This window comes from Eubalaena glacialis, chromosome 16 (genome assembly GCF_028564815.1).
Source record: "Eubalaena glacialis isolate mEubGla1 chromosome 16, mEubGla1.1.hap2.+ XY, whole genome shotgun sequence".
Classification (NCBI taxonomy): Eukaryota; Metazoa; Chordata; class Mammalia; order Artiodactyla; family Balaenidae; genus Eubalaena; species Eubalaena glacialis.
Window position 1 is genome coordinate 66930554 of NC_083731.1, and position 14229 is coordinate 66944782.

Here is a 14229-nt window from a genome sequence, read left to right on the forward strand (position 1 = left end):
GTACACAGTACAGGCAGAAGCAAATATTACAGTTTTTGGAAACAATTATCTACAAATTCTCTTACCTCTAGAAATACTGTAGACACACACATCATAAACAAAGCACTAGAACGAAAGCTCCAGGAGGGCGTGTACGTCCCCAGCACCTATGGCAATGCCTGACACATAATAGGTACTCAATACTCCGTTCTACCATTAATCTCTTCTGGGATTTCCAGAAGCCTCTAGGTGTGAGGCCAGGTGCCTCTCACCACTCTTCAATCCAGTCCCTATAAAACAACTTGGCTGATTTTTTTCTCTTTTAAACATGAGTCAGAGGTTGCTTCCCTGTTTCAAATCCTTCAATAGCCTGCACTTCAAATAAAATCTGTACTCCTTGCTTTAGCAGGCAGGATCTGGCCCCAGCCAACCTCTCCAGACATATGTTAAGTACCAACCTGCCAACCCGCCCCATGCCAACTGCCGCTTCTTGCCCATGCATACACCTACTTTCATTTCCTTGAAAGAGCCAAGTTCTTATCACCTCAGGCCATTCCACAGGGAATTTTCCGCTTTTAGAGTTTTCTCATCTTCCCAAATTCGCCCTTTCTTCCTGTTCTTCCCTCCTGCTACCAGGATAATTTTCATTTATCCTTGGGGTCTTAGGCCGAATATCACTTCTTCAGGGGAACCTTTTCTGAACACACTCCAATCCCTCTGAGCTAAGTCAGGCTCCCATCCCTCTTTTGTAACAGCCCACAACTGTAATTATATAATCACCTGCACAGCTATCTGGATAACATCTGCTTCTTTAGAAATGTGTATCTCCACAGGAGCATCACCTGTCTGTCATGTAAACTGCTGTTTCTCTAGTGTCTTGTAACATACACTGTACATTATGAACTTTCAGTAATATTGTGGTGAATGAATGAACACACCAATGTATTGTCCTGCTGTCCTGCGGAGAAAAGGGTAAATAACTGTGGAAAGTATAACAGAACTGTCAAGGAGACATGATATCAGGTACATAAATTGTGAAATATGAGTCAAGGGCCTATTTGTTTTCTGACATTTGATAATGAGAAATCTTCCAACAAGATGGAAAATGAAAACAAAAGAGGACCAAGCATCATCTTTTAGAGAGTCCAACTACTAAGCACCAGGCTACCTGTATCCCTTAATCATGCCTGTGACAGAGTGTCACCATCAATATCTGAAGGGACTAAAGAAAGGAAGTTTGCTGGCTTGAGTATAATTTTCATCTTAAAAATGAGTATGGGGGCTTCCCTGGTGGCGCAGTGGTTGAGAATCTGCCTGCCAATGCAGGGGACACGGGTTCGAGCCCTGGTCTGGGAAGATCCCACATGCCATGGAGCAACTGGACCCATGAGCCAAACTACTGAGCCTGCGTGTCTGGAGCCCGTGCTCCGCAACGAGAGGCCGCGATAGTGAGAGGCCCGCGCACCGCGATGAAGAGTGGCCCCCACTTGCCGCAACTAGAGAAAGCCCTCACATAGAAACGAAGACCCAACACAGCCAAAAATAAATATAAATAAATAAAAATTAAAAAAAAAAGATTAAAATGCTTAAAAGTAATGACCAAATACAAGCTAATAAAAACATCACCCAGAACCCTATGTGATAAATGGATATAGGATGAAAGTAATATATTTACAAAAGAGGAAATATGAATAGAAAATAAATGCAGGAAAATGATACAATTTAAAAAGAGTACTTATAAAATAATTTAAAGTAAAATAAAAGGATGCCATCTTTGCATATCAAGTCAGTAAATATTAAATATGTGTTTATATTTTGGAAATTACCCAGTATTTAACAAGAAAGTTTAAAATGTTCATTTGTTTTTTTTTTGTTTGTTTGTTTGTTTTAAATTTATTTATTTATTTATGGCTGTGTTGGGTCTTCGTTTCTGTGCGAGGGCTTTCTCTAGTTGTGGCAAGTGGGGGCCACTCTTCATCACGGTGCGCGGGCCTCTCACTATCGCGGCCTCTCTTATTGAGGAGCACAGGCTCCAGACGCGCAGGCTCAGTAATTGTGGCTCACGGGCCCAGCTGCTCTGTGGCATGTGGGATCCTCCCAGACCAGGGCTCGAACCCGTGTCCCCCGCATTGGCAGGCAGACTCCCAACCACTGCACCACCAGGGAAGCCCTGTTCATTTGTTTTGACCAACTAATTCTACATGTAGTAGTCCATCCAAGCAAAATAATTCTAATTGCTGCAAAGCTCTATGCATAAAAAAGGTTCACTGCAATATTATTTGTTGAAAAACATCAAAAGGAAGAAAGGAAGGAATAACAGTTAATGTTTAATGAATGCTTACTATGTGTAGGTACTATGCAGTTATTGTATGTGAAGTTATCATATTATAATCTCACAACTGTCCCAGGAAACAGATACAATCATCATTTTACAGAAAAGGTAAAATGTTTTTACATACTTGAAGAGATTATGTTCTCCAAAGAAACTTGGTTAGTAAGAGTAAAAAAATGGAACTAGCTTAAATGTAAATACAGGAAAACTGTGGAAGATTTATTTAATGGATTAATCTAAAATTTTAATATAAAACTATAGAAAGGAAAAATAATTTAGGATAAGGTGCTAATAAAAAAACACAATAGAAAATTTTATATTTAATAGGATTCAAATATTTGCATAGAAAAAAGACTGGAAGAAAACATATAATAAACACTAACCAAATAAAACAGAACTTGACCCTGAGAGAGCGTCAATAAAGAGAGTCTGCTGGCAGCCCTGAGAACAAAGCAGAGTGTAGTTCAGTTGGTGGATGAGGGGAATGATGAAGGATGCTCAGGAAGAGCCCAAAAGGCTCAGACACAGTTGAAGCAGTTTGGCTAATACAGGAGATAGAGAATGTAATTCATGGCAGATACGGTAAATCTTTTATAACAAGTAGGGCTGTAATTCTTTTCATGGTAAGTTGCTGGGAAAATCATAAACTGGTCATGGTTAAAACGTCAGAAGACTCAAAATCATAAGAAAAAATCATGAATTATTGACGTTGTGGCTTACTCTGGAAGTCACACAACATTTTCTGAGAGGAGTGGGAGGTGGAGACAAGAGTAAAGTAATTTCTGCTATAGGAATATTTCAATTAGGCAGTTGAGAAAGTTTGGGCAGAAACATATAAATCTCTGCTCTTAACTTATTAGAAGGAAGTATCTGTCTAGATTAGCTTTAGGGAAAAGGAGTCTGGATAAATGCATGTTCAAACCATAGAAAATGTCATTTTATGTATGTACACACACATCCCACAGCAGACCAATCTTCAACTGTATGAATTTTATAACATTTTGGAGAATTTTATAAATATTCTAAGTATAATGCTTTCAACTCAATATTTGACTTTCCTTTTTCAGTTTCCCACTTTCCTGTCTCCTGTCCTCTCTTCTCATGTTCTTTGTTATATTAAATAAGAAACCACATATATATTTATATATGTATGTATGTGTATGTGTGTGTACATATATGTTTGTATACATGTGCATATACATGTATACATGTACATATATGTTTGTACAAATGCACACACATTATATATAATTTACTACAGCTAGTTTAGACTTTTACATGTATGGCCCATATTGACAAAAAGAACAAAAACAAACAACAACAACAAAAAACCAAATGTTTGGTCAACTCAACTCAAAGTACACAGGTTCGTGGGTGTGAAACTTAGTAACTCTCCAAAGGCAACTGGTTTCTACTTAATGCATACCGTCTACCCTCATCTAACTTGATGCGCAAAAGTGAACTGTTCTTCTGACATATAACAATGACCACACTATAATAACTGTTGCTCCTCCATTGCAAATTCTGGGAGGGCAGGGACCGTGCCTATTTTGTTTACTGCTGGAGCCACTGCACCAGGACAGTGTCTCAAAGAATGTGTGTTGAGAGTGTGACTCCCTCTTGCAAGAGCACAGGAATCACAACTAAGTGTTGAACAATCATCGACAGGAAGACACTGGAACTCACCAAAAAAGATACCCCATATCTAAAGACAAAGGAGAAGCTGCAATGAGATAGTAGGAGGGGTGCAATCACAATAAAATCAAATCCCGTATCCACTGGGTGGGTGACTCACAAACTGGAGAACAATTATACCACAGAAGTCCCCCCACTGGAGTGAAGGTTCTGAGCCCCACGTCAGGCTTCCCAACCTGGGGGTCCGGCAATGGGAAGGGGAATTCCCAGAGAATCAGATTTTGAAGGCTAGCGGGATTCGACTGCAGGACTTCGATAGGACTGGGGGAAATAGAGACTCCACTCTTGGAGGGCACATACAAGGTAGTGTGCGCATCAGGACCCAGGGGGAAGGAGCAGTGACCCCATAGAAGACTGAACCAGACCTACCTGCTAGTGCTGGAAGGTCTCCTACAGAGGCAGGGGTTGGCTGTGGCTCACCACGGGGACAAGGACACTGGCAGCAGAAGTTCTGGGAAGTACTCCTTGGCGTGAGCCCTCCCAGAGTCTGCCATTAGCCCCATCAAAGAGCCTGTAGCTTCCAGTGCTGGGTTGCCTCAGGCCAAACAACCAACAGGGAGGGAACTCAGCCCCACCCATCAGCACACAAGCAGATTAAAGTTTACTGAGCTCTGCCCACCACAGCAACAGTCAGCTCTACCCACCACCGGTCCCTCCCATCAGGAAGCTTACACAAGCCTCTTAGATAGCCTCACCTACCAGAGGGCAGACAGCAGAAGCAAGAGGAACTACAATCCTGCAGCCTGTGGAATGAAAACCACATTCAGAGAAAGACAGACAAAGTGAAAAGGCAGAGGACTATGTACCAGATGAAGGAACAAGATAAAACCCCAGAAAAACAATTAAGTGAAGTGGAGATAGGCAACCTTCCAGAAAAAGAATTCAGAATAATGATAGTGAAGATGATCCAGGACCTCAGAAAAAGAATGGAGGCAAAGATCGAGAAGATGCAAGAAATGTTTAACAAAGATCTAGAAGAATTAAGGAACAAACAAACAGAGATGAACAATACAATAACTGAAATGAAAAATACACTAGAAGGAATCAATAGCAGAATAACTGAGGCAGAAGAACGGATAAGTGACCTGGAACACAGAATGGTGGAATTCACTGCTGCGGAACAGACTAAAGAAAAAAGAATGAAAAGAAATGAAGACAGCCTAAGAGACCTCTGGGACAATATTAAACACACTAACATTTGCACTGTAGGGGTCCCAGAAGGAGAAGAGAGAGAGAAAGGACCCAAGGAAATATTTGAAGAAATTATAGTCAAAAACTTCCCTAACATGGGAAAGGAAATAGCCATCCAAGTCCAGGAAGCGCAAAGAGTCCCAGGCAGGATAAACCCAAGGAGAAACACGCCAAGACACATAGTAATCAAATTGACAAAAATTAAAGACAAAGAAAAAGTATTAAAAGCAACAAGGGAAAAACGACAAATAACATACAAGGGAACTCCCATAAGGTTAACAGCTGATTTCTCAGCAGAAACTCTACAAGCCAGAAGGGAGTAGCACAATATATTTAAAGTGATGAAAGGGAAGAACCTACAACCAAGATTACTCTACCCAGCAAGGATCTCGTTCGGATTTGATGGAGAAATCAAAAGCTTTACAAACAAGCAAAAGCTAAGAGAATTCAGCACCACCAAACCAGCTCTACAACAAATGCTAAAGGAACTTCTCTAAGTGGGAAACACAAGAGAAGAAAAAGACCTAAAATAACAAATCCAAAACAATTAAGAAAATGGTAAAAGGAACATACATATCGATAATTACCTTAAATGTGAATGGATTAAATGCTCCAACCAGAAGACATAGATTGGCCCAATGGATACAAAAACAAGACCCATCTATATCCTGTCTACAAGTGACCCACTTCAGACCTAGGGACACATACGGAATGAAAGTGAGGGGATGGAAAAAGATATCCATGCAAATGGAAATCAAAACAAAGCTGGAGTAGCAATACTCATATCAGATAAAATAGACCTTAACATAAAGAAAGTTACAAGAGACAAGGAAGGACACTACATAATGATCAAGGGATCAATCCAAGAAGAAGATATAACAATTATAAATATATATGCACCCAATATAGGAGCATCCCATTACATAAGGCAAACGCTAACAGCTATAAAAGAGGAAATCAACAGTAACACAATAATAGTGGGGGACTTTAACACCTCACTTACACCAATGGACAGATCATCCAGACAGAAAATTAATAAGGAAACACAAGTTTTAAACGACACAATAGACCAGATAGATTTAATTGATATTTATAGGACATTCCATCCCAAAACAGCAGACTACACTTTCTTCTCAAGTGCACACAGAATATTCTCCAGGATAGATCACATCTTGGGTCACAAATCAAGCCTCAGTAAATTTAAGAAAACTGAAATCATATCAAGCATCTTTTCTGACCACAACGCTATGAGATCAGAAATCAATTACAGGGAAAAAAATGGAAAAACATAAACACATGGAGGCTAAACAATACGTTACTAAGTAACCAAGAGATCACTGAAGAAATAAAAGAGAAATCAAAAAATACCTAGAGACAAATGACATTGAAAACACGATGATCCAAAACCTATGGGATGTAACAAAAGCAGTTCTAAGATGGAAGTTTATAGCAATACAATCCTACCTCAAGAAATAAGAAAAATCTCAAATAAACAATCCAACCTTACACCTAAAGGAACTAGAGGAAGAAGAACAAAGCAAAACCCAAAGTTAGTAAGGTTAACTAACTTTAAGTTAGAAGGAAAGAAATCATCAAAGATCAGAGCAGAAATAAATAAAATAGAAACAAAGAAAACAATAGCAAATATCAATAAAACTAAAAGTTGGTTCTTTGAGAAGATAAACAAAATTGATAAACCTTTAGCCAGACTCCTCAAGAAAAAGAGGGAGAGGACTCAAATCAATAAAATTAGAAATGAAACAGGAGAAGTTACAACGGACACCGCAGAAATACAAAGCATCATTAGAGACTACTAAAAGCAACTCTATGGTAATAAAATGGACAACCTGGAAGAAATGGACAAATTCTTAGAAAGGTATAAATTTCCAAGACTGAACCAGGAAGAAATAGAAAATATGAACAGACCAATCACAAGTAATGAAATTGAAACTGCGATTAAAATTCTTCCAACAAACAAAAGTCCAGGACCAGATGGCTTCACAGGTGAACTCTATCAAACATTTAGAGAAGAGCTAACACCCATCTTTCTCAAACTCTTCCAAAAACCTGCACAGGAAGGAACACTCCCAAACTCATTCTACGAGGCCACCATCACCCTGATACCAAAACCAGACAGAGATACTACAAAAAAAGAAAATTACAGACCAATATCATTGATGAATATAGATGCAAAAATCCTCAACAAAATACTAGCAAACAGAATCCAACAACAAATTAAAAGGATCACACATGATGATCAAGTGGGATTTATCCCAGGTATGCAAGGATTCTTCAATATATGCAAATCAATCAATGCGATACACCATATTAACAAATTGAAGAATAAAAACCATATGATCATCTCAATAGATGCAGAAAAAGCTTTTGACAAAATTCAACACCCATTTATGATAAAAACTCTCCAGAAAGCGGGCATAGAGGGAACCTACCTCAACATAATAAAGGCCATATATGACAAACCCACAGCAAACATCATTCTCAATGGTGAAAAACTGAAAGCATTTCCTCTAAGATCAGGAACAACACAAGGATGTACACTCACGCCACTATCATTTAACATAGTTTTGGAAGTCCTACCCATGGCAATCAGAGAAGGAAAAGAAATACAAGGAATACAAATTGGAAAAGAAGAAGTAAAACTGTCACTGTTTGCAGATGACATGATACTATACATAGAGAATCCTAAAGATGCCACCAGAAAACTGCTAGAGCTAATCAATGTATCTGGTAAAGTTGCAGGATACAAAATTAATGCACAGAAATCTCTTGCATTCATATACACTAATAACAAAAGATCAGAAAGAGAAATTAAGGAAACAATCCCATTCACCATTGTGACAAAAAAGAATAAAATACCTAGGAATAAACCTACCTAAGGAGGTAAAAGACCTGCTGTACTCAGAAAACTGTAAGACACAGATGAAAGAAATCAAAGACGACACCAACAGATGGAGAGATATACCATGTTCTTGGATTTGAAGAATCAATATTGTGAAAATGACCATACTATCCAAAGTAATCTACAGATTCAATGCAATCCCTATCAAATTACCAATGGCATTTTTTACAGAACCAGAACAAAAAAATCTTAAAATTTGTACGGAGACACAAAAGACCCTGAATAGCCAAAGCAATCTTGAGGAATCAGACTCCCTGACTTCAGACTAAACTACAAAGCTACAGTAAACAAGACAATATGGTACTGGAACAAAAACAGAAATATAGATCAGTGGAACAGGATAGAAAGCCCAGAGATAAACTTACACACCTGTGGTCAACTAATCTATGACAAAGGAGGCAAGGATATACAATGGAGAAAAGACAGCCTCTTCAATAAGTGGTGTGGGGAAAACTGGACAGCTATATGTAAAAGAATGAAATTAGGACACTCCCTAACACCATACACAAAAATAAACTCCAAATGGATTAAAGACCTAAATGTAAGACCTGACACTATAAAACTCTTAGAGGAAAACACAGGAAGAACACTCTTTGACATAAATCACAGCAAGATCTTTTTTTGACCCACCTTCTAGAGTTATGGAAATAAAAACAAAAATAAACAAATGGGACCTATTGAAACTTAAAAGCTTTTGCACAGCAAAGGAAACTATAAACAAGATGAAAAGACAACCCTCAGAATGGGAGAAAATATTTGCAAATGAATCAACGGACAAAGGATTAATCTCCAAAATACATAAACTGCTCATGCAGCCCAATACTAAAAAACAAACAACCTAATCCAATAATAGGCAGAAGAACTAAATAGACATTTCTCCACAGAAGACATACAGATGGCTAAAAAGCACATGAAAAGCTGCTCAACATCACTAATTATTAGAGAAATGCAAATGAAAACTACAATGAGCTATCACCTCACACTGGTCAGAATGGCCATCATCAGAAAATCTACAAACAACAAATGCTAGAGAGGGTGTGGAGAAAAGGGAACCCTCTTGCACTGTTGGTGGGAATGTAAATTGATACAGGCACTATGGAGAACAGTATGGAGGTTCCTTGAAAAACTAAAAATAGAATTACCATATGACTCAGCAATCCCACTACTGGGCATATGCCCAGAGAAAACCATAATTCAGAAAGACACATGCACCCCAGTGTTCATCGCAGCACTATTTCCAACAGCCAGGTCATGGAAGCAACCTAAATGCCCATCGACAGACGAATGGATAAAGAAGATGTGGTACATATATACAATGGAATATTACTCAGCCATAAAAAGGAATGAAATTGGGTCATTTGTAGAGACACGGATGCACCTAGAAACCGACATACAAAGTGAACTAAGTCAGAAAGAGAAAAACAAATATTGTATATTAACGCATATATGTGGAATCTAGAAAAATGTTACAGATGAACTGGTTTGCAAGGCAGAAGTAGAGACACAGATGTAGAGAACAAACGTATGGACACCAAGCGGGGAAAGTGGGGGGTGGGGGGTGTGTGGGATGAATTGGGAGATTGGGATTGACATGTATACACTAATATGTATAAAGTAAATAACTAATAAGAACCTGCTGTAAAAAATAAATAAACAAAATAAATAAATAAATAAGTAGGGGAAAAAAATGTGTGTTGAATGAGTTAAGTGAATACTGAAGCCCTATGTATCTTTCCAGACAGCTCAAGTCCCACCTCCCTGATAACATCTTCCCTCAGAGCCCTAGGCATTGATCCTTCTGGAAATTACTGAACCACCTCTTAGCACCTGATTCTACACATTATTTTTATTGCTGTTTTTTGTCGCTGTGTTTTTCAGTTTGGGGATATATGCTCCCTGAACCCTCGAGGACACTTACATACATATATATTTTTTCTATTTCCCAAAGCACTTGTTACAGGGCACATGGAAAATCTGCAATAAACGTGTGTTATTAAATGATCAACTCTTTCAAATGACCTTCTACTTTGTGACATCTCCAAACATTTTCTATATTGAATACACGACTGTTATTACTATTCCAAAGTGTGACGGAAAGAAAACAGGGAATGCAGTGCCAGTTGAGTTGGGTTTCTAAGTTCTGCCACTTCAGTGCTGGACAAGTCACCCAAACTCTGGTCCCCTCTTTCCTTGTTTTTAACATGGGAACATGAACAAGAGCCACGACCACCATAAGTGTATACCTGTCTCAAAGAGAAGACTGTGGAATCAAATGGCATAACGTCTGTGGAAGAGTTTTGTAAATTGGAAAGCAAATATTAGCTCTTCTATTTACCCATTTAAAATACAAAATTGATGTTGCAGTGCCACCGGTGAGAGATAACTGCATGTGGCTTTTTCTGAGAATGGCTGTTAGGCAGAAGAGTGAGGTGATGAGGATAAGAATCTCAAGCACAGGGGCTTCCCTGGTGGCGCAGTGGTTAAGAATCCGCCTGCCAATGCAGGGGACACAGGTTCGAGCCCTGGTCTGGGAAGATCCCACATGCTGCGGAGCAACTAAGCCTGTGCACCACAATTACTGAACCTGCGCTCTAGAGCCCGCGAGCCACAACTACTGAGCCCACGTGCCACAACTACTGAAGCCTGCGCACCTAGAGCCCGTGCTCTGCAACAAGAGAAGCCACTGCAACGAGAAGCCCGCGCACCGCGACGAAGAGTAGCCCCCGCTCGCCACAACTAGAGAAAGCCCACATGCAGCAACGAAGATCCAACGGAGCCAAAAATAAATAAATAAATTAAGAAAAAAAGAATCTCAAGCACACAGCCTGCCAAACCACGCCCCGGTCATAAATCCCAGACCAGGCTCAACACCTGCGCGTGGAAAGACTGCCAAGGCGCCTGTCACCCACACCCCGTGGCGTGGTTGCAGGCATCTTCCAACCCAGGAGAAAGCTTACCCGACACAAGCTGCTGTCCAGGCAACCCCACGGGAACCATGCCCAAGTTATTCATAGCGGTGGCCCAGGCGGTGGGGTCCGTCACTGACATGTTCAGCTGGGTCGTGTCGATCGCGAGACTCCCCAAACCATCGGCTGCTGTGATGGGGTGGGGGGAAAGAAACTCTGACTTAGAGTCCACAGGCAATGGTGTCTCTTTGAAAACAAATCGCATTTCTAGAGACGTGAGGCTTCGTTTAAGCACATTCCCAAACCACAAAAAATAACAGCACTGTAATCTACAGCAATGCTTTCTCCAGACGTAAACATAAAAGAGTTTCCAAATATATTCTGGGAGGAAACTTAATGACATGCAGTTTATATTATACACAGCATGCCATTAAGGAAGTACCCCTGGAAAAAACTGAAGAATCGCTTCCTTCTCCAGGTGAAACGTTAGTTAAGTTCCCTGGTGGAGAGGCAAAGTCAGAGGACTCTCTGGGTAAAACAAGTCAACTGGCTTAGAATAAATAAATTCATCTGTTTCCGAGTGTAATTCTGAAGCAGGCACACCCTCTAACCATCTAATAAAATCTCTAAAATCAGCTGTCAAGCAGTCAAACTGGTCCTGACTGAATTTATTAAGTGTTACCTTGTAACATATTCCATCCTTTACAAACTATTTACATCCGTACATTAAGGAAATGCAGGTGTCTTTCTAAAGTGACTCCCAAAATATTTCTTATAAGCACAGGCTTTCATCGAAACAAAATAAACAAATAAATAATACTGAAAACAAATAGCACAGAGCTAAAAAAAAAAAAAAAAAAAAGGTCAGCAAAATAAGTTAAATTTGACTTAATGCTCTTTGATGTTCACTAGTTCCAGAGCCTGGTTTCTTTGAGGAGCCCAGGCTCCTGGTTCAATACTTATTTTCATGGCTGGGGAGGCTTTCCACTAAGACGCAGAATGCCTTGTTTGTGTTCCGTGCTGGCCACCGACATTTACCTGCAGCCATCATCTGAGGAAGCTGCTGGGGACACTGTGTGATGCTTTCAACGCCGCCTGCATCTACTATTGAATTACGAGCATCCTGAGGGGCGGGAGTGCTTTGATGGCTGAGTGCAGGGTCCCCACGGAGATCATCGGATTCTGCAAAAGGGGAAGAAGAGCAGTGCGGTGAGAAAGCGTAATCGTTAACTGGGGGAGCTCTCATGGGAAGAACTGTTGTCTATTCAAAACAAACAACAACAACCACAGCCAAACAAATAAACAACAAAGAACAGCTTTCAGTGGCGGGCACAGAGGCGAAGCTGCATCCTTCTCCGGTCTTGGTCTTGGAGCCCGGGAGATGTGCGGGTCAACTGTCAAACCACCCGGAGCAGGGCTGGATGAAATAAACAGCCTGTCTGTGGAGCGGCTAGTGCCTGGCCTCCTACTGAAGAGACTTCACAGACGGGGCTTATCAGACCCTCACAGCCTGCTCCACACATGACACATCAATGGAGAGGGCAGACTCGGGGCTAAATGTGATTTTTTTTAAGTTAAAAAATTAATTGATGTTGTTATTTTCGAAGACGGTCGTCTGTGAAATGTATTCAGAGAGGGAGAAAAAGTCGGGAAGAGGGAGAAAAAAAAGCAAGGAGCTACTCCCCGTGAGATTGGTAAAGAGTGTGCCCAAATTACAATCGTCAGGAAAGGCAAAAGGAAAGAATGGCGTGCTGCCCACCCGTAGAAGAAGACGCAGAGGGTGCTGGGGCGGCAGAAGAAAAGCATTTGTTTTCTTAGTTCTATGACGAGATAAATTTAACTGGCCGCAATTTGTTTGGTCTGAACTTTCCCGAGAACTGCACAGCTTATATAGAAATGTATTTTTATAAGACTTTTCAAAGCACCTTTCTGAAAAAGACAAAAAACAAAACATTACTTAAAGTTACAAAGGGTCCCTCTATGTTGTACCATTTATAAAATGCTATGCCTTCTCTCTATCCTTAAAAATGCAAAGACATAGCATTCCTACGTACATATTTTAAGAGCACTTTCACCAGTTCAAGACTGGAAGACAAAACATATCACTTGGATGGCTGATCTGAGAAGTTTGAATTTTAAGTAGATTGGTAGAACAACTGAATTCGAAGTATTTATCTTTATTTAGGCACAAATTTAGAAATTTTTTTCAACTGTCTTTCTGTTAATATATATTTTAGAATTAGTGTTATAGTCTGTCAGTGTATCTAGTGCGAAGTTTGGCCCTTTTATGGTATGCTCTTTTATTTCTTTGATTCTTAGGTGCAAGAATCAGTGATCCTTTTGAACACTGTATTCTCAAAAAAACCAAAAACCAAACAAAAAAACCCTTACTGCCAGGTGAGTATAAGTTTAATTCAAATGGAAGCTCAGGTTTCACTATCTCAAGGATAGGTGGATATTGAGCAAATCGTTTCTATGGTCTCCAAAAATCCCTAACCCTCAGACATAGGGGAATGAGAGATGGTGGGGGATTATTTCCAATAGTCTATCAGGAAGATAAAACACCTTCATCAAGAAGTAGTGAATGATTTCAACTTTGGGAGCAAATTGTTCTCAGGACAAATGTTTCAAACCTCGCAATTAGACTCTACCACCCAAATAAACTCAGAACGTGTTTATATATTATATGCATCATTTATCCTAGGCAGTGGATGCCATCAGACAAACAGATTCTCACCATATAAAATACACCCAATAACATCAATACATAGCTAACCAAAATGCCTGCCCTTTAGCTAGCCACACACCAGCAACATTTCTGTGGTGAAACCTCAAAGCATTTTCCTCTCTCCACCTCCAGCCATTTCAGAACACCAAAGCAAAGTCAGGCTACAATGTGTTCATTCTTTTGCTCAAATGGCCCAGGAGGGGGAGAGGCGCTTCAGATCACTGCAAGGTCACTATTTGTCTTACTTATCTCCCCAGTGAAGTTTAGTTGGCTGGTTTTTTTTCTAGCTCAAGTTCTCCCCAAAGGGGCATTAATCACAACTTTTTTTTCTGTCCATTGAGTCTGCAGTTCTGGAACACTGTATCAGAGAATATCCCTTTACTTTGTAGGCTTTATGACTTGTGCCGGACTGGCCATGTTTCACTTTGCCTTTTTCGCTACAGTATTTTAGGGGTGGTGGTAGCTCTCCTTGGCTTCA

At 40.0% G+C, this 14229-nt stretch overlaps 1 protein-coding gene across 8 annotated transcripts in view; it reads right to left on the reverse strand.

Moving 5' to 3' along the window:
* The window catches only part of ENOX1 (ecto-NOX disulfide-thiol exchanger 1), a 612162-nt gene that overhangs the window by 211781 nt on the left and 386152 nt on the right, over nucleotides 1-14229 (reverse strand). For all 8 annotated transcript variants that reach the window (XM_061170742.1, XM_061170743.1, XM_061170741.1 and 5 more), the window contains 2 exons: nucleotides 12062-12205; nucleotides 11075-11212 (listed from right to left, as the gene is read on the reverse strand). In XM_061170742.1, coding sequence (XP_061026725.1) covers nucleotides 11075-11212; nucleotides 12062-12074 — 151 coding nt within the window. In that variant the 5' untranslated portion in view covers nucleotides 12075-12205. The remainder of the gene's footprint in view (nucleotides 1-11074; nucleotides 11213-12061; nucleotides 12206-14229) is intronic.